The 21,919-nt window shown below is 39.7% G+C and overlaps 1 protein-coding gene across 5 annotated transcripts in view; it reads left to right on the top strand.

The window, feature by feature from the left end:
* The window catches only part of LOC128234881 (bromodomain adjacent to zinc finger domain protein 2B-like), a 249,182-nt gene that overhangs the window by 191,830 nt on the left and 35,433 nt on the right, over window positions 1–21,919 (top strand). For 4 of the 5 annotated variants that reach the window (XM_052949483.1, XM_052949482.1, XM_052949481.1 and 1 more), the window contains 4 exons: window positions 2,728–2,883; window positions 8,217–8,746; window positions 15,064–15,239; window positions 17,455–17,668. In XM_052949483.1, coding sequence (XP_052805443.1) covers window positions 2,728–2,883; window positions 8,217–8,746; window positions 15,064–15,239; window positions 17,455–17,668 — 1,076 coding nt within the window. The remainder of the gene's footprint in view (window positions 1–2,727; window positions 2,884–8,216; window positions 8,747–15,063; window positions 15,240–17,454; window positions 17,669–21,919) is intronic. The other variant, XM_052949479.1, reaches the window with a different exon arrangement.

Below are 21,919 nucleotides of genomic sequence, written 5' to 3'. Positions count from 1 at the left end.
GACATTACCACTATACTACAAGTACTGTCAAATGACAACACCACTATACTATAAGTACTGTCAAATGATATCACCTCTGAACTACAAGTACTGTCAAATGACATTACCAATATACTACAAGTACGGTCAAATGACAACACCACTTAACTACAAGTACTGTCAAATGACAACACCACTATACTACAAGTACTGTCAAATGACAACACCACTTAACTACAAGTACCATCAAATGACATTACCACTATACTACAAGTACTGTCAAATGACAACACCACTATACTATAAATACTGTCAAATGACATTACCACTATACTATAAATACTGTCAAATGACATTACCACTATACTATAAATACTGTCAAATGACAACACCACTATACTATAAATACTGTCAAATGACATTACCACTATACTACAAGTACTGTCAAATGACAACACCACTATACTATAAATACTGTCAAATGACATTACCACTATACTATAAATACTGTCAAATGACAACACCACTATACTATAAATATTGTCAAAGGACAACACCACTATACAATAAGTACTGTCAAATGACAACACCACTATACTTCAAGTACTGTCAAATGACAACACCACTTAACTACAAGAACTGTCAAATGACATCACCACTATACTATAAGTACTGTCAAATGACAACACCACTTAACTAAAAGTACCATCAAATGACATTACCACTATACTACAAGTACTGTCAAATGACATGACAACACCACTATATTATAAGTACTGTAAAATGGCATTACCACTATACTATAAGTACTGTTAAATGACAACACCACTATACTATAAGTACCATCAAATGACATTACCACTATACTATAAGTACTGTGAAATGACAACACCACTATACTACAAGTACTGTGAAATGACAACACCACTATACTACAAGTACTGTCAAATGACAACACCACTATACTACAAGTACTGTCAAATGACATATAAGTACTGTCAAATGACATTACCAATACACTACAAGTACTTTCAAACGACAACACCACTATACTATAAATACTGTCAAATGACATTAACACTATACTCTAAGTACTGTCAAATGACATAACCACTATACTATAAGTACTGTCAAATGACATTAACACTATACTCTAAGTACTGTCAAATGACATAACCACTATACTATAAGTACTGTCAAATGACATTACCACTATACTACAAGTACTGTTAAATGACATCACCACTATACTATAAGTACTGTCAAATGACATTACCACTATACTACAAGTACTATCAAATGACATCACCACTATACTACAAGTACCATCAAATGACATCACCACTACACTACAAGAACTGTCATATAACATCACCTCTAAACTACAAGTACTGTCAAATGACATCACCTCTAAACTACAAGTACTGTCAAATGACATTACCACTATACTACAAGTACTGTCAAATGACATCACTCCTATACTACAAGTACTGTCAAATGACATCACCTCTAAACTACAAGTACTGTCAAATGACATCACCACTATACTACAAGTACTGTCAAATGACATCACCACTATACTACAAGTACTGTCAAATGACATTACCCCTAAACTACAAGTACTGTCAAATGACATCACCTCTAAAGTACAAGTACTGTCAAATGACATTACCACTATACTACAAGTACTGTCAAATGACATCACCACTATACTATAAGTACTGTCAAATGACATCACCACTATACTACAAGTACTGTCAAATGACATCACCTCTAAACTACAAGTACTGTCAAATGACATCACCACTACACTATAAGTACTGTCAAATGACACCACCACTATACTACATGTACTGTCAAATGACAACACCACTTAACTACAAGTACTGTCAAATGACATCACCACTATACTATAAGTACTGTCAAATGACATCACCACTATACTATAAGTACTGTCAAATGACACCACCACTATACTACAAGTACTGTTAAATGACATCACCACTATACTATAAGTACTGTCAAATGACATCACCACTATACTTTAAGTACTGTCAAATGACACCACCACTATACTACAAGTACTGTCAAATGACATTACCACTATACTATAACTACTATCAAATGACATCACCACTATACTGTAAGTACCATCAAATGACATCACTCCTATACTACAAGTACCATCAAATGACAACACCACCATACTACACGCAAGGAAAAATGGCATGTGAAGCGCCTGTGACTTTTAGAGGATGAACTTGTGTAGCATTTTTACTTAAGAGAGAATTTTGTAATTTAACTTGTTTACTACGGAATACAAAGAAGATAATTGTCTGTTTCAGTGTAAGATCATAATATTCTTCACTGAGTGAGCACTGAAAGTTATGTTTGAGTGGCGTATATAGGTAAAATGTATTGACATGTAACAAGGAAACATTAATTTTCATTCTTTTATTATGTGCTTTAAAAGAATATGAAAGACAGTTAATTGTAGTGTTTTTCCGACAAACATGCCAAATCGTATGCAAAGGTAAAGTCATTGACATCGTTGAATATGTGTTTTAGCCTTGAGCATGCCGACATTTGGTTTGGAAGTGAGAGTGGGCAGTGAAATATATAAAATTGGTATTTCACTGTTTGAAGCAGTGATGCTATTTTAGTGAATTCTTTTTCTATACTTGTAGCGTATTCATTCTATTGATAAGTATATTTTAAATGTGAGAGTTAATTATTTTCATGATGTAGAGTTGCAGCGCGGGTGGTGGAAGGTGGTTGACAGGGAGCAGGTACAGGAGTTACAGCGCTGTCTCCATCCCCGTGGCACTCGGGAACGTGACCTCCACAAACAAATACAGAAGTATGAGGATTACGCTCTCGCCTGTTGCACCGTCGGCAAACATGGTTAGTAAGATTGCCCACCTCAATGTTGTAACATTCAACATTTAATATAAATATTAATTATGTAAGTGAAAGTTTCAGGCAGCTTTCATTTATCTGAGCTATGATATAAACCACTGTTCCCCAAATGAGGTAACACAAGGGTTTTAATACAAGATAAGTGTGTTGGCTTGTCAAACCTTTGCTGTAAGGTTGTGGAGCAAAGTATAGATAATGGATACATATTATCACCATGGATATTGACATTTTGGGTGTGTGGTCTGTTGCAAAAATATATTTTGTAGATTGTCTAGACACACATCTTCATAGTGAAGTGTACAAGTGACTGACATGTTCTTGTAAGGACTACCAGACAGTCATGTCAGTCCCTTAACAAATTGGCTCCATAATGTAGACATTTTAGCCCAGTTTACGGAGACGTCTTGGTCCTTATTTTTTTTAAATAACATATGATAAGTATAAATATGTATTTTGTTACAACTGTTAAATAGAAATAGATCAATGAAGACTCCAAAGAAAAACATTCTTTGATAAATGCATCCTTTGTATAACTGTGGGTGGTGTGGGTGTGAAAAAGATGTTCAAAGACATGTCTCTTTTATTTTTTTATTTTACGGGAAAAGTATTTGTGTTGTAAATTTTACTATGTATTTTCTTTATAATTATTACTGGTTTTTGTTTTAAAGTACAAAGAAAAATTTTCCAATTTTTCTTTCGATATTTTATAAATATTTTGATGAATACTTAAGAAATATTACACACCACTGAGGGTCATATGACATTATTAGGACCGGCCAGTCAGCCCTCAAAGGTGTATATGGACCGAGGCGTTAGCAAGCCGAACTAACCATTCGTATGACGTCAGCGGTCCATATAACATTTGTGGCGAGGTCCGGACAGGCCAAAATATAATATGGACCGCTGACGTCATAAAACTGGATTTTCATCAAAATACAGTGATATACGAACCGATCGAATTTATATATAGAGAGAAGGGACAAATTTATGTGAGGTATAATATAGTAATATATGTTTTTATGTTCATTTCCAAATTTTATACAACTACTTTAGGAATAAAATTTGAATGTTTCTACTGTGTTAAATAAATTAAAAATAGAAACTAAAAAAATTTAAGGGGCCGAAATGTCTCAGTTGAAAATCAGTAAGGGGTCGAAAAGTCTTGAGTCATTATTTTGATGGGGGCCAAAATTGCAGGACTTAAATGTCTGAGAGGCAGATTATATAGTATTCCGAGGGCTGATTTGTCTCGCTCCCTTTGTAAACACTGGTATCCTAGCTCTTGACTTACCTTCCCTTGAACATAATTCCCCCCCCCCCCCCCCCCCCCAACTTGACTCAATATTGCAGGAACGGACCAAAATACTTTGAGCCTCGGCTATATCAAGCCTGAATAAACAACTTGTTGGCTCAATATTGCAAGGACCGACCAAAATACTTCAAGCATGAAGGGGAATTGCTTACTGAATGTTTTTTTTTCTTTGATATGTTAAAGAAAGTCTTGTTTACCTCTTTCATTATTTGTTATGTTACATCCGCAAGAGAAGAGTATTTATTGGACATAGTAATCGTACACAAATCTCACAATTGGCAAAATGATGCATTCGATACTATGAAAATATCATTTATTTATTTGCCCAATAAAAATATAAACACATTAATGCAGAAACAATAAACAAGCAACACATAAGCATAGCTTATATTGTACCAGGTCCTTCTCTAGATTATTCAGCATTTGACATTTGTATGAATTCTTCCATTTGGAGAAACATTCAGCGCAATATTGTTTACTTATATGAATGACGTCTGATCAAAATGCATTGACATTTTTAGTTTCAAGTTTCAAGAGATTTATACATGTAATGACATAATTTTGACGTTTGTACTCGTGCCAATTAAATACAGAAATTTAAGTGATGTCATGTTTGCTTAAACTGTTAAACCATTATAATTATGATACCAATCAAGCAAATCTAATCGACAAGCACCTTATGCTAAATGAAACCATTTTAGCAAACAAATTACCCTAGCCTGCAAAAATGACATTGAGCAAAGCAAACAAAACAAAGTGTGAAATTCTTAATAGGGACCGTAAAAATGACATTCAGCAGGAAAAAAAAGATAGAGCCATCTGAGCAAATTATATATTGATATTATTACCCGTGCCCTCTCTCTTAGCATTGATAATGAAAGTTATGGGTTCAGATTGGCTTTTTTATTTAGACTTAAAAGTTTTGAATTAATCCTTTAATGTACAAAATAAACAAGGTAACAAATTACACAATTAAAGTAATTAAGTATAAATAATTAGCTAATACATCAAGCACAAGATTATAAGTATCTTCCATGGCCGAGAGTGTAAGATAGGTTCATTCCGACCCGAGCGTAGGGTGTTTTGTGGAAACAAGGTTTACCGAGTTTCCGCAAAACACACTGCGCGAGGGTTGGGATGAACCTATCTTACACGAGCGGCTATGGTAGATGCTTTTTCTCAAACCTCAGTTAAACAAAATTAAGTAAAAATGTATTTTTTGCTGGAACTCTTTTGTGCTTAGTGAAAATAATTGCGTATGGATATGCGATAGCACGTGGTTGTCATGGATATGCGCGCAATGATCCAGTTAATGTTAATAGTCAAATCGGTCTTTTTAAATAGTTCTAAGGAGAATGAAGCATTATTTCTTGAATGGTGTGTAAAAACTGTTTTATGGTGACATTTGAAGCGAGAAATAGTTAACTAGCATTCTTAACATTGCCACAAGACATGGTTTCCATGATGCTACAGACAACAGCCTTCAACAAGGGAGGTAATTACAATGTTATGACCATTAAAAAGGAGATCCATACTAGCATTTTATCTTCGCCCGTGGGCAAGATAAGAATTTCTAGCATGCTTAAATTATTGGATCTACTTATCTGAGGTGGGAGAAAAAATGAGCCACATCGCGCGATTTTGGGCCTTTGGACATTTGATGTCACTTAAATTGCGTTAGATACATGTAAAGAAGTGACACCATGTAATGCGCATTTTGAATACTGAATTGGACATTGTTCACATGACGTCATTACGAAAGCACATTTTTCAAATGACATGCGAAATTAACGTATCAATATAACATCTTAAGCTTATAATTTAACGCCTTCTATTATAATGCAGCTTAATCATTTTTTTAGCAAATTTTTTGTCAAAATGTTATATTTAATACAAAGTTTGTTTAATTTGGTTTCCTGTTTAAAAATGCTACAAAAAACAAATTAATACTGAACCCATGCACAATGCTGATCAAGGATGTTTTTATGATATAGGGGAAATGAACAAACATGTTTCAATGTACGTTTGTTTTCAATGTGCCTTATTTACATGTTCATTTATTATTACTTTTGTGATTTATATAGCTTTACGATCGTAAGTAACTCAAAATCCGTTTTTTTGCGCTTCTTTTCTTAGCGGAAAATTAGGCAAAACATTTGCTTTAAACTACTTTTACATTCTTTTGATTTTAATCATATCAATACTGCAATTTCTATATCAATATTATTAAAAACCTTGAGATGATTTATTACAGGTCACCAAACATTTTTAAGAGAGGCTTTATTACTGCTTTGGGTTTGTTTACATGTTTAAAGCTGCACTCTCACAGATTGACACGTTCTGACAACGTTTTTATGTTTTGTCTTGGAACGAGCCATTTTTTGCAAAAATCCATGCAAACCAGTTATATAAGATTACTAACGAAAAATCAAATCGCAGATTTTTATATTTAAGTTCAAAAATTGATGTTTTATGCATTTTTCTTAAACTGTTAGAAATGGTTTAAGCCATAAAACATAAATTTTTGGTTTGCAGATATTTATGCAAAAATTTGCTCTTTCCAAGACAAAAAATAAAAAAGTTGTAAAAAATGGTATATCTGTGAGAGTGCAGCTTTAAGGTTGAAGGATTCATATGCGGTTTATTTTAAAGAAACTAACTTGATTGTTAAGAGCATTTACTGCAGCAGTAAAACAGTCTCCTGTATAGATTTTGCTTAACAATTCAAACAACAGGTACTAAAAAATGACTTTGTTTATTCGTCTGAATATTTACACTCAGTTTTCATGAACCTGTTTATTTAGTTAATGAACCTCAAAAAAATCTTAAAATAGCTACTAACCTGAATTATCAAAAAAGGTATTTCATAAAACTGAGGTTAATATATTTATTGGGTAATTTAATAGTTTATGCATGAACAGTTACTATAAACCGTCTCCGTGGCCTAGTGGTTGAGAGTCCGCCTATGGAGCGGGAGGTCATGGGTTCGATCCCTGGCCAGGTCATACCAAGAGATGGTACAAGTAGCTCCCTTGCCTGGCGCTCGACATTTAAAGGGTAGTGCTTGGAAAAGTGGTGCACTCAGTACTGCTTTAACCCAGAAAAGTTGTGTCCCGTGTATCGGTGCTTTACACCGAGCTCGTAAAAGAACCAAGGGGTCTCTTCTAAAAGGGCTAGGGTATCGCACCCAGACTTCCTTGTATCCCACCACTGTCTCTTCCGCGTACTGTCCCTTCAGCAAAAACAAAGCACCCCATTGGAAATAAGTGCTTGCACTTTCACTGGTTATCCTAGACCGCAAGGTCTAAAGAAATACATACATTCATATCGAGACATTTTTCATTAACACTGAGATGCTATTTATTTTTGCCCCACTGAACAATGACTTTGGGCTACTCCAAACTAATTCTACCTTTATAGTTCTGTAAAGCTAAAATATGCTTTAACTATTTCATAGGGATGATGTAATAATTGACTTTGTATGTTGAGCACTTGCATGAGAACTAAATGTCCAGTGTGAAATATTATCAATATTATAATAGAAATATAACTGGACATTTAGTGCTCAAGTGCTCAAGATACAAAGGCAGAATTTTTTTTGTTCTCATCTTGATTTTTGGAGAGAAAACCCCCCAACACAATCAGGTGAAGGGACAGAGTTGATTTCAATATAAAAAATTTGGTGCAGTCACAGAGATTTTAGATCACTTGCGAAGGCAGAATTTAAGTATATATATATGTCAAATATTAGAATGTTGCTATATAACATTGTCTAAGACCAGTACCAATAATAACAGGTCATTTTGGATTTTGCTTAAGAATTGATTGCTATATAGTATCTTTACTGCTTAAGCATAAACTGCTTCCTCAAAAATAGTTTTACTCTGATCCAAACTAAGAGTGATGGTAGTTAATCACTCCTGTGTTAGAAGGTATACACAAATCTTATATGAAGACTGGGAACACTTAATATCCCTATAAATGCATTGACAAGTTTATATTTCAGATGTTTTATGCATGGAATCATCTTCAGAGGAGGAAATTACTGATGATGAAGATGAAACAGCAAACATTAAAACCACTGAAAACCATGACTCTCTAAAGAATGGGAATGATCTTGAGCAAAAAAGTACAGCCAATGACAGTGATACCTCGGACAAAAACAGTGAAAATAGTATTGGATGTAGACGTCATCCTAAAAATGGTTGTGATGAAAATCTTGACAATGATTTTAATCTGGCGGTTAGAAATAATTCAAAGATAGTCGACAATTCTGTAGATGAAAAAGAGCAAAAGCAAAATAAAGAAAATGAAGAGACATCAATTAATGAATTAGATAAAAAAAAATACAAAGCAACTGGTAAGAACAAAAAAGGAAAAGGAAAGAAACAAAATCCTATAAAAAAGATGAAAAAAGTAAAGAAAGCTGCACCAACCATAGACTGTAAATCTAAATCTGATGAAGCAGACAGACTTGTTTTGGAAGAAGTTGAAACCCTAGAGGACAGGATCGCTTCTGCCAGTCTGCAGATAAAGGTACACCAACAGGAGCACAGCAAAACATAGCATGTGTGCAAACTTAGTGGTTGGGGATGGGTAGAAGTGGGGGCATGCAACATGTATGCAACCTTAGTGGATGGGTATGGGTAGGAGTGGGGACATGTGTAGCAACCCTATGGATAGGAGTGGGGACATGTGTAGCAACCCTATGGGTAGGAGTGGGGGCATGTGTAGTAACCCTATGGGTAGGAGTGGGGGCATGTGTAGCAACCCAATGGGTAGGAGTGGGGACATGTGTAGCAACCCTATGGGTAGGAGTGGGGACATGTGTAGCAACTCTATTGGTAGGAGTGGGCACATGTGTAGCAACCTTATTGGTAGGAGTGGGGACATGTGTAGCAACCCTATGGGTAGGAGTGGGGGCATGTGTAGCAACCCTATGGGTAGGAGTGGGGGCATGTGTAGCAACCCTATGGGTAGGAGTGGGGGCATGTGTAGCAACCCTATGGGTAGGAGTGGAGACATGTGTAGCAACCCTATGGGTAGGAGTGGGGGCATGCAACATGTGTGTAACCTTAGTGGTTGGAGATGGGTAGAAGTGGGGGCATGCAACATGTGTGTAACCTTAGTGGTTGGGGATGGGTAGGAGTGGGGGCATATGTGCAAACCTAGTGGCTTGGGATGGGTAGGAGTGGGGACATGTGTAGCAATCCTATGGGTAGGAGTGGGGGCATGCAACATGTGTGTAACCTTAGTGGTTGGGGATGGGTAGGATTGGGGGCATGTGTGCAAACTTAGTGGCTGGGGATGGGTAGGAGTGGGGGCATGTGTGCAACCTTAGTGGTTGAGGATAGGTAGGAGTGGGGGCATGTGTGGAACCTTAGTGGCTGGGGATGGGTAGGAGTGGGGGCATGTGTGGAACCTTAGTGGTTGAGGATAGGTAGGAGTGGGGGCATGTGTGCAACCTTAGTGGTTGGGGATGGGTAGGAGTGGGGGCATGTGTGGAACCTTAGTGGCTGGGGATGGGTAGGAGTGGGGGCATGTGTGGAACCTTAGTGGTTGAGGATAGGTAGGAGTGGGGGCATGTGTAGCAACCCTAGTGGTAGGGGATGGGTAGGAGTGGTGGCATGTACAACCTTAGTGGTTGGGGATGGGTAGGAGAGGGGGCATGTGTGCAACCTTAGTGGTTGGGGATGAGTAGGAGTGGGGACATGTGTGCAACCTTAGTGGTTGGGGAAAGGTAGGAGTGGGGGCATGTTTGCAACCTTAGTGGTTGGGGATTGGTAGGAGTGGGGCCATGTGTGCAACCTTAGTGGTTGGGGATGGGTAGGAGTGGGGGATGCTACATGTGTGCAACCTTAGTGGTTGGGGATGGGTAGGAGTGGGGGATGCTACATGTGTGCAACCTTAGTGGTTGGGGATGGGTAGGAGTGGGGGATGCTACATGTGTGCAACCTTAGTGGTTGGGGATGAGTAGGAGTGGGGGATGCTACATGTGTGCAACCTTAGTGGTTGGGGATGGGTAGGAGTGGGGTAATGTGTGCAACCTTAGTGGTTGGGGATGGGTAGGAGTGGGGGCATGTGTGCAACCTTAGTGGTTGGGGATGGGTAGGAGTGGGGCCATGTGTGCAACCTTAGTGGTTGGGGATGGGTAGGAGTGGGGCATGTTTGCATCCTTAGTTGTTGGGGATGGGTAGGAGTGAGGGCATGTGTGCAACCTTAAATGTTGGGGATGGGTCAGAGTGGGGGCATGTTTGCAACCACAGTGGTTGGGGATGGGTAGGAGTGGGGGCATGTACAACCTTAGCCGTTGGGATGGGTAGGAGTGGGGCCAAGTGTGCAACCTTAGTGGTTGGGGATGGGTAGGAGTGGGGGCATGTGTGCAACCTTAGTGGTTGGGGATGGGTAGGAGTGGGGTAATGTGTGCAACCTTAGTGGTTGGGGATGGGTAGGAGTGGGGGCATGTGTGCAACCTTAGTGGTTGAGGATGGGTAGGAGTGGGGTAATGTGTGCAACCTTAGTGGTTGGGGATGGGTAGGAGTGGGGTAATGTGTGCAACCTTAGTAGTTGGGGATGGGTAGGAGTGGGGCCATGTGTGCAACCTTAGTGGTTTGGAATGGGTAGGAGTGGGGGCATGTGTGCAACCTTAGTGGTTGGGGATGGGTAGGAGTGGGGTAATGTGTGCAACCTTAGTGGTTGGGGATGGGTAGGAGTGGGGTAATGTGTGCAACCTTAGTGGTTGGGGATGGGTAGGAGTGGTGGCATGTGTGCAACCTTAGTTGTTGGGATTGGTAGGAGTGGGGCCATGTGAGCAACCTTAGTGGTTGGGGATGGGTAGGAGTGGGGCCATGTGTGCAACCTTAGTGGTTGGGGATGGGTAGGAGTGGGGGCATGTTTGCAACCTTAAATGTTGGGGATGGGTAGGAGTGGGGGCATGTGTGCAACCTTAAATGTTGGGGATGGGTAGGAGTGGGGGCATGTTTGCAACCACAGTGGTTGTGGATGGGTAGGAGTGGGGGCATGTGAGCAACCTTAGTGTTTGGGAATGGGTAGGAGTGGGGGCATGTTTGCAACCTAAGTGGTTGGGGATGGGTAGGAGTGGGGGCATGTTTGCAACCACAGTGGTTGTGGATGGGTAGGAGTGGGGGCATGTGTGCAACCTTAATGGTTGGGGATGGATAGGAGTGAGGGCATGTGAGCAACCTTAGTGGTTGGGAATGGGTAGGAGTGGGGGCATGTGTGCAACATTAATGGTTGGGAATGGGTAGGAGTGGGGGCATGTGAGCAACCTTAGTGGTTGGGAATGGGTAGGAGTGGGGGCATGTGTGCAACCTTAGTGGTTGGGGAAAGGTAGGAGTGGGGGCATGTTTGCAACCTTAGTGGTTGGTGATGGGTAGGAGTGGGGGCATGTGTGCAACCTTAATTGTTGGGGATGGGTAGGAGTGGGGGCATGTGTGCGAGTGGGGGCATGTGTGCAACCCTAGTGGTTGGGGATGGGAAGGAGTGGGGGCATGTACAACCTTATTGGTTGTGGATAGATAGGAGTGAGGGCATGTGTGCAACCTTAGTGGTTGGGGATGGGTAGGAGTGGGGGCATGTGTGCAACCTTAGTGATTGGGGATGGGTAGGAGTGGGGGGCATGTGTGCAACCTTTGTGATTGGGGATGGGTAGGAGTGGGGGCATGTGTTCAACCTTCGTGGTTGGGGATAGGTAGGAGTGGGGGCATGTGTGCAAACTATGTGGTTGGGGATGGGTAGATTGGGGGACATGCAACATGTATGCAACCTTAGTGTTTGGGTATGGGTAGGAGTGGGGGCATGTGTAGCAACCCTATGGGTAGGAGTGGGGGCATGCAACATGTGTGCAATCTTAGTGGTTGGGGATGGGTAGGAGTGGGGGCATGTGTGCAACCTTAGTGGTTGGGAATGGTTAGGAGTGGGGGCATGTGTGCAACCTAAGTGGTTGGGGATGGGTAGGAGTGGGGGCATGTGTGCAACCTTAGTGGTTGGGGATGGGTAGGAGTGGGAGCATTTGTGCAACCTTAGTGGTTGGGGATGGGTAGGAGTGGGGGCATGTGTGCAACCTTAGTGGTTGGGAATGGGTAGGAGTGGGCGCATGTGTGCAACCTTAATGGTTTGGAATGGGTAGGAGTGGGGGCATGTGTGCAACCTTTGTGGTTGGGGATGGGTAGGAGTGGGGGCATGTGTGCAACATAAGTGGTTGGGAATGGGTAGGAGTGGGGGCATGTGTGCAACCTTAGTGGTTGGGGATGGGTAGGAGTGGGGGCATGTGTGCAACCTTAGTGGTTGGGAATGGGTAGGAGTGGGGGCATGTGTGCAACCTTAGTGGTTGGGAATGGGTAGGAGTGGGGGCATTTGTGCAACCTTAGTGGTTGGGAATGGGTAGGAGTGGGGGCATGTGTGCAACCTTTGTGGTTGGGAATGGCTAGGAGGGGGGGCATGTGTGCAACCTTAGTTGTTGGGAATGGGTAGGAGTGGGGGCATGTGTGCAACCTTAGTGGTTGGGGATGGGTAGGAGTGGGGGCATGTGTGCAACCTTAGTGGTTGGGGATGGGTAGGAGTGGGGGCATGTACAACCTTAGTGGTTGGGGATGGGTAGGAGTGGGGGCATGTGTGCAACCTTAGTGGTTGGGGATGGGTAGGAGTGGGGGCATGTGTGCAACCTTAGTGGTTGGGGATGGGTAGGAGTGGGGGCATGTTTGCAACCACAGTGGTTGTGGATGGGTAGGAGTGGGGGCATGTGTGCAACCTTAGTGGTTGGGGATGGGTTGGAGTGAGGGCATGTACAACCTTAGTTGTTGGGGATGGGTAGGAGTGGGGGCATGTGTGCAACCTTAGTGGTTGGGGATGGGTAGGAGTGGGGGCATGTACAACCTTAGTGGTTGGGGATGGGTTGGAGTGAGGGCATGTGTGCAACCTTAGTGGTTGGGGATGGTTAGGAGTGGGGGCATGTGTGCAACCTTAGTGGTTGGGGATGGGTAGGAGTGGGGGCATGTTTGCAACCACAGTGGTTGTGGATGGGTAGGAGTGGGGGCATGTGTGCAACCTTAGTGGTTGGGGATGGGTAGGAGTGGGGGCATGTGTGCAACCTTAGTGGTTGGGGATGGGTAGGAGTTGAGAATTGTTATTTATTCCCTTTTTTATGTACTGACATTGTTCAAAGATTTATTTCACATGTGGGAGCATTCCGCACACACCTTGACATCTCTTGTGATAATTATTGTGTATTAAAATTATCCATGCCATATCCCCCGGCAGGGGGAAAAATCCCCCAGAATTTCGATCCATCCCCCAGTGTCCCGGCGGGAGATAAAAATCCCCTGGAATTTTTTATTTTGTTTACATCAGGCAATAACAACAAAGTGCAACCACAGTTTGTGAGTGAAACTGAATGTAAAGAAAGAACTCTGCAAGGGTGAAATGACTGTTTAAAAAAGGTTTGATAAATGCCAATTAAGGAAACCTTAACAACAAGTGATCAGTTCATTTGAAGTAGTGATCAAAGGCAAAGAAATATTACTGTTTAGGAAAAGGAAGAAATTAATAATTTTCATTCCAAATCTCTAAGTGTCTGAACGTCATCATAGCTGTTAGTATTAAGCAGAATTTTTTAAAAGACTTTGGAGGGAGTTAAATTTAAATTTAATCTACAGTATTTCAGTATGACATGACAGTGTATCATATGAATATGATAAATCATGACATAAAATAATTTTGTATAATGAAAAAGTTAGAGGTTTTCATAGCAAAATATATGTGAATACATTTTTTCGTACTTGCGTCTAAAAATACTTCGAAATTTCGCCAACTTAAACCTGCTAAATAATCCCCCAGAATACTACCAAAATCCCCCTGAATTTTCAGCCTTTCTGATCAAATCCCCCTGAATGGTCTCCAGATAATATGGCATGTATGATTAAAATGAATGTTTGATACAATTAAATTTTCACTCTATTTTGATAAATATTATTTTAATATCATTTTAATTAAGATTTAAAATGTTGAATTATGCTTACAGCATTTTTGTATATTTCATATATTGATTATTGTTTTAATTTGTTTATGATAAGACCAACTAAGACTATCTATTTTTATTTCAGTTTCAAATTTCTCATTTGGGGAAGGTTTTTATTCCACACCAAAAGACAAACAATAACACATCCATGTTGGATTTCGCTTCAAGTTTTAGTTCAAGATTGGATTTTTACTCATAATCTTTATATGATATTAAAAACAAATTGTGAGCCTTTATTGACTTATAAATATTTACAAACTTCATGGGAAGGTAGGATAGGTCATCATAAAAATATGTTAGATACTGAAGGCTATCTGTTCAAAATACTAATGGCTATCTGTCAAACAAGGCCATTAGGGAGCATTTGTCACACTTCTGTGACATCTTTTGTTTTTCAATGCTTTTTACAGGCACACATAACATCACTATTGCATCTTTTCTAAGACAAAGTGACATATAATCGAGCACGCTGTCCTACAACAGCTCTTGTTCAATACAGCATGTTGTATTATTACTATCCAAATCTGGAAATGGATATTGATAGACATATAAGTAATTTTCTAAGCCTATGTGCTTATACTTAGATCGCATGTTTCACCTAATGTACTGTTACTAGGGAATCCTTTTTATCTAATAGTGATGTGGTCAGTCTTTTAAATCAATAGCTATAATGTTAATACAGAACTCATAGCAGATGAAATGTTACTAAATAATTTATATTATTCTAGTTTTATGTTACTAAGGATTGAAAAACTGGATATTAAATAACTTATTCTTTATGGGTCATATTTATCAATGCAAGTTTTCTAAATGACAGGGATGGAAGTTGGCACCAAAGACTTACAGTGATGAGTCAGATATTCGTATCATTCCACGGATAAAGGTGAAACAGGATGAAAATGACTGTTATCCGATCGAGGCTGCAAAGGAACGCCTGCTTCAGCTTGAGCTGAACATTGAGAGAAGATACTTGAAACCTCCCCTTTCTAAAGCGTAAGTATCAGCACTATGGTATATTTTTAATCCCCCGCCACAAAGTGGGGAGGGAATTATAGGAATGCACTTCGTCTGTCCATCCGTCTGTCCGTCTGGCTCTAACATTTCCTGTCCAGGCTATAACTTACTTATGCATTGATGGATTACCATATTACTTGGTACAAATGTTGTCCTCATTGAGACGATGTGCAGTGACCTTGACCCGGGTCCATAGCTTGAAGGTCAAGGTCACATTAGACATTTAAAGGTCAGAGTACACATATATATGCATGCTCGTGTCCGCGCTATAACTTAGTTATGCATTGATACTATTACTTGTAACAAATGTTGTCCTCATTGAGATGATGTGCAGTGACCTTGACCCAGGTCCATACTTCAAAGGTCAAAGTCACATGAGATATTTAAAGGTCAGAGTACACATGCTCGTGTCCGCGCTATAACTTACTTAGGCATTGATGGATTACCATATTACTTGGTTCAAATGTTGTCCTCATTGAGACGATGTGCAGTGACCTTGACCTGGGTCCATACCTCAAAGGTCAAGGTCACATGAGACATTTAAAGATCAGAGTACACATGCTTGTCTCCGCGCTATAACTTACTTAGGCATTGATGGATTACCATACTTTATGGAAAATACTTAAAGCTTGCTTTTTCATATATGTTATAAATCAAGGACTCATTTTCCTTCTCTTTTGTAGCCAAAATAACCTTGACATTGATCTTATCTACACTACACACAATATATATAACTTTAAAAAATATTCTTTTATAATATGTTCATATATCCAAGAATATTTAGGTTACCGATCAAACAACTTGTATTTCCTATATTCCCACTCTTGACCAGTGGTTGTGTACAATTTTGGTCGGATTTAAGGTACCAGTCAGGTTGTGTGAAAAACAAAATATACTAAAAAACAACGGCGGGGGATATAGCCGTCCTTTGGACTGCCTTGTAAAATTTACTGTTCATAAAATAGAAGACCTAGTCTGCTCAATAATACCAACTCACTCAATTGTCATGAAATTTGGGGTTGGTATAAGTTTGCATGGATAAGTGTTCAGGTCAAACGTTAAACCTTGTACAACAGACCAGAATATCTATATATATGAACTTTTTTACAAGCCTGGGAATGATTTGACTAGAAGGCTTGTGCTCATCTTATCATAGTAGGTTGGCTCCTTCTGTAAAGGTATAGGTAAAGACAATAGTAAGTCAGTAGCTTTAAATAGAAAAACCTAATAAAGAGATCATAAGTACTGACAGGGTGCAAGTGACCACAAATGAAATTTAATGACATGCATGTTCTGCCCTGTGAATGGGTAAAATGGTCCTTATTAACCAAAAAATCTCCTATCTTGTTTTGACCTTAGACATAATTAAGTCAAAGCTTTTCAGCGTCAGTGCCTTCCTGTGTATGTTCATATAGGCATTTTGGTTTGCTTATTTCTTTGCATATGCTCAACATGGGACTCACACCTAGGGAAAATATTTATATATATTTGCCGCCTTGTCTATGTGTTTGTCCATCTGCTAATCTGTCTGTCTTTTCACATCAGCCAACTGCTTGAATTAAATGAATCTTTATGGTAGGCTTCAAGCATGAACAAGAGAAGGAGATGCACATATTATCATCATGTTTTTGGATCGGTAATTTTTTACAGAGTTCTGGCCCTTTTTGTTTCATTATAGTATGATGAAGGACAAGTTGATTCCACTTCTTGTGTCTGGGCTATTTTTCAGCAACTACTAGCTTGAATTTAATAAATAAAATGTGCATGTTATCCGCTCGTTCGGTATCAATTATTTTTCACATTGTTATGGCCATTTGTTATATAGTGTGATAAAGGTCCATTTGTGGCCAGGTTATTTCTAAACATCTACTGGCTTGAATCTAATGAATATTAATGAGAACCTTTACTTACAGGAGAATAATGTCAGCTGATTCCCATTTGATGATGTTTAACATAGATTGTATCCCGTCCGGGAGCAGACATCGTTTCCAACAACAAAATTATTTTAAATACCTCAAGCTTTAAACAATTTAGTGGGATTCAGTAAATGGTAATTACCCTAGGAAGTAAATTGTTTGTGCTCACTCGGTGAAATACCTGATGATGTTACACTAAAACAAACATTTATCCTTTAAGTGTTGGAGATTGATGGTTTGAATTATATTTTAATTAATCTGCTACCTGCATCTATCAGCAGACACCGGCTCAGTCTGACAAGCATGTCATGTGTTAGCCAGCCTGCGGAAGTGTTCGATGATGCAGACTCCGAGGTGGACTTTGAGAACCTGCCCATTGGTCTCCAGCTGTGGAGGATCGCTGCCGCCACGGCTACATCACCTGCACAGCTTATGCTCTGTGTTGTCCAGCTCAACAACTGTATTGCCTGGGAAAAGTCCATCATGAAAGTTGTAAGTGCAAATTGATCATTGCATAAGCCTCAGTTTTCTTTTTCCAGCTAAGGCATTGCATTTAATTTGAATTTTGATGTGATATAAATACTAGATGTAACTGCTTAGTTACTGCCAACAAATCTACAGCTGCTGAATTACTTTCTTGGAATCTTAGTAACAGATACAAATTCTGTTGCAAAATTTCACAATGATGTTAGTGCAAATAATGGTCAAATAAGCATAATAATTATGATTTTTGAAATATTTAAAGGCCTCTGACTTGGAATACTCAAAGAAAGCCTTGTGAAGTTGTATATGGTTCAAGATTAATAGCTCTTTGATATAAAAGGCCTTATTCGTCTTATTTTTCTTATTCTCTTATTAACTCAGCAGAGCACAAACATTTTAAACTTTTTTTTTTTTTATAACTCTTAGCCCCCTTTTTTGAGAGTTATCCCCCCCCCCCTGTACTTTGATTTATTATCCCTTGCCGAAGATTTTGGGGAAAAATATACATTTGGCATTGTCTGTCCATCTATTCCTCTGTGCACGCGTCTGTCTTGCCTTCCATCGGCTGGTACACCATTTTCAAGAGAATAATTTAAGAACTATTGGTGGGATTTCAATAAGACTTGAAACATAGACAAGTAACAATATGCACAAGTGCAGTGTGGAAGAACCATAATCCTAAGTGCAGTCATTGCTAAATGAAAGGAAGTTCAGTGCACTAAGCTTTTATTCTGCCTTAAGCATCGACTAAATTATCACCCCTTTATCATGTTCAAAATCAAACTTTTGTCCAGTGCATAACTCCACAAAGTCTTTGAGGTATTTACTTCGAACTTCATACACATATAGATTAAGTTGAAATGCACATGGGAGCCATAAGTATGACTTTGCTATTTTTAGAGTTACTGCCCTTTGTCTACTTTTTAGCTCACCTGTCACATAGTGACAAGGTGAGCTTTTGTGATCACAATTTATCCGGCGTCCGTCCGGCGTCCGTCCGTCCGTCCGTAAACTTTTACTTTAAACAACATCTCCTCATAAACCCCTTAGCCAATTTCATCCAAACTTCACAGGAATGTTCCTTGGGTGGTCCCCTTTGAAAGTTGTTCAAAGAATTGAATTCCATGCAGAACTCTGATTGCCATGGCAATGGAAAGGAAAAACTTTAAAAATCTTCTTCTCCCAAACCACAAGGCTTAGGCCGTTGATATATGGTAGGTAGGATCACCAAATGGTCCTCTACCAAGATTGTTCAAATTATGGCCCTTGGGTCAAAATTGGCCCCGCCCCGGGGGGTCATGGGTTTTCTCTATATGTATATAGTGAAAACTTAAAAAATCTTCTACTCTGAACTTACTTGGCCTAGAGCTTAGATATTTGTCATGATTCATCGTCTAGTGGACCTCTACAAAGTTTGTTCAAATTATGGCCCTGGGGTCAAAATTGGCCCCGCCCCGGGGTGTCATGGGTATGCTCTATATGTTTATAGTTAAAACTTCAAAAATCTTCTCCTCTGAACTGACTTGGACTAGAGCTTAGATATTTGGCATGATTCATCGTCTAGTGGACCTCTACAAAGATTGTTCAAATTATGGCCTTGGGGTCAAAATTGGCCCCGCCCCTGGTGGTCATGGGTTTTCTCTATATGTTTGTAGTGAAAACTTAAAAAATCTTCTCCTTTGAACTTACTTGGACTAGAGCTTAGATATTTGGCATGATTCATCGTCTAGTGGACCTTTACAAAGATTGTTCAAATTATGGCCTTGGGGTCAAAATTGGCCCCGCCCCGGGGGGTCATGGGTTTTCTCTATATGTTTGTAGTTAAAACTTAAAAAATCTTCTCCTTTGAACTTACTTGGACTAGAGCTTAGATATATGGCATGATTCATCGTCTAGTGGACCTCTACAAAGAATGTTCAAATTATGGCCTTGGGGTCAAAATTGGCCCCGCCCCGGGGGGTCATGGGTATACTTGATATGTTTATAGTTAAAACTTCAAAAATCTTCTCCTCTTAACTTACTTGGACTAGAGCTTAGATATTTGGCATGATTCATCGTCTAGTGGACCTCTACAAAGATTGTTCAAATTATGGCCTTGGGGTCAAAATTGGCCCCGCCCCGGGGGGTTAGGGTATTCTCTATATGTTTATAGTGAAAACTTCAAAAATCTTCTCCTTTGAACTTACTTGGACTAGAGCTTAGATATTTGGCATGATTTATCGTCAAGTGGACCTCTACAAAGATTGTTCAAATTATGGCCTTTGGGTCAAAATTGGCCCTGCCCCGGGGGGTCATGGGTATACTTGATATGTTTATAGTTAAAACTTCAAAAATCTTCTCCTCTTAACTTACTTGGACTAGAGCTTAGATATTTGGCATGATTCATCGTCTGGTGGACCTCTACAAAGATTGTTCAAATTATGGCCCTGTGGTCAAAATTGGCCCCGCCCCTGGGTGGTCATGGGTTTTCTCTATATGTTTATATTAAAAAAAATCAAAAATCTCCTCTGAACTTACGTTGCTTAGAGCTTAGATATTTGGCTTGATTCATCGTCTAGTGGACCTCTACAAAGATTGTTCAAATTATGGCCTTTGGGTCAAAATTGGCCCCGCCCCGGGGGGTTAGGGTATTCTCTATATGTTTATAGTTAAAACTTCAAAAATCTTCTCCTCTGAACTTACTTGGACTAGAGCTTAGATATTTGGCATGATTCATCGTCTAGTGGACCTCTACAAAGATTGTTCAAATTATGGCCTTGGGGTCAAAATTGGCCCCACCCCCTTCGGGGGGTCATGGGTTTTCTCTATATGTTTATAGTAAAAACTTCAAAAATCTTCTCCTTTGAACTTACTTGGCTTAGAGCTTAGATATTTGGCATGATTCATCGTCTAGTGGACCTCTACAAAGTTTGTTCAAATTATGGCCCTGGGGTCAAAATTGGCCACACCCCGGGGCTGATTTGGTTTTCTCTATATGTGTTATAGTGAAAACTTAAAAATCTCCGAACTCACAAAGACAAGTAACGTCTTAATTTAAACTGGGTAACATATTTAGTACACATACAATTTTCAATATGGGCCACATACAACAATTAATAACAAATATACATATATAGATACACACTTAAAATCAAGTAGTGACAAGAGCTTAGATATTTGGCATGATATATCATCTAGTTGACTTGTACCAATATTGTTCAATCTTTGGCCCTGGTGTCAAAAAATGGCCCCGCCCCGGGGGGTCATGGGTATGCTCTATATGTTTATAGTTAAAACTTCAAAAATCTTCTCCTCTGAACTTACTTGGACTAGAGCTTAGATATTTGGCGTGATTCATCGTCTAGTGGACCTTTACAAAGATTGTTCAAATTATGGCCTTGGGGTCAAAATTGGCCCCGCCCCGGGGGGTCATGGGTTTTCTCTATATGTTTGTAGTGAAAACTTAAAAAATCTTCTCCTTTTAACTTACTTGGACTAGAGCTTAGATATTTGGCATGATTCATCGTCTAGTGGACCTCTACAAAGAATGTTCAAATTATGGCCTTGGGGTCAAAATTGGCCCCGCCCCGGGAGGTCATGGGTATACTTGATATGTTTATAGTTAAAACTTCAAAAATCTTCTCCTCTTAACTTACTTGGACTAGAGCTTAGATATTTGGCATGATTCATCGTCTAGTGGACCTCTACAAAGATTGTTCAAATTATGGCCTTGGGGTCAAAATTGGCCCCGCCCCGGGGGGTTAGGGTATTCTCTATATGTTTATAGTGAAAACTTCAAAAATCTTCTCCTTTGAACTTACTTGGACTAGAGCTTAGATATTTGGCATGATTCATCGTCAAGTGGACCTCTACAAAGATTGTTCAAATTATGGCCTTGGGGTCAAAATTGGCCCCGCCCCGGGGGGTCATGGGTATACTTGATATGTTTATAGTTAAAACTTCAAAAATCTTCTCCTCTTAACTTACTTGGACTAGAGCTTAGATATTTGGCATGATTCATCGTCTGGTAGACCTCTACAAAGATTGTTCAAATTATGGCCCTGTGGTCAAAATTGGCCCCGCCCCTGGGTGGTCATGGGTTTTTTCTATATGTTTATATTAAAAAAAATCAAAAATCTCCTCTGAACTTACGTTGCTTAGAGCTTAGATATTTGGCTTGATTCATCGTCTAGTGGACCTCTACAAAGATTGTTCAAATTATGGCCTTGGGGTCAAAATTGGCCCCGCCCCGGGGGGTTAGGGTATTCTCTATATGTTTAT

Source organism: Mya arenaria, chromosome 5, assembly GCF_026914265.1.
Source record: "Mya arenaria isolate MELC-2E11 chromosome 5, ASM2691426v1".
In the NCBI taxonomy this organism is placed as follows: Eukaryota; Metazoa; Mollusca; class Bivalvia; order Myida; family Myidae; genus Mya; species Mya arenaria.
The sequence above is the reverse complement of the archived record's forward strand: the minus strand, read 5'-3'. Positions and strand labels throughout refer to the sequence as shown.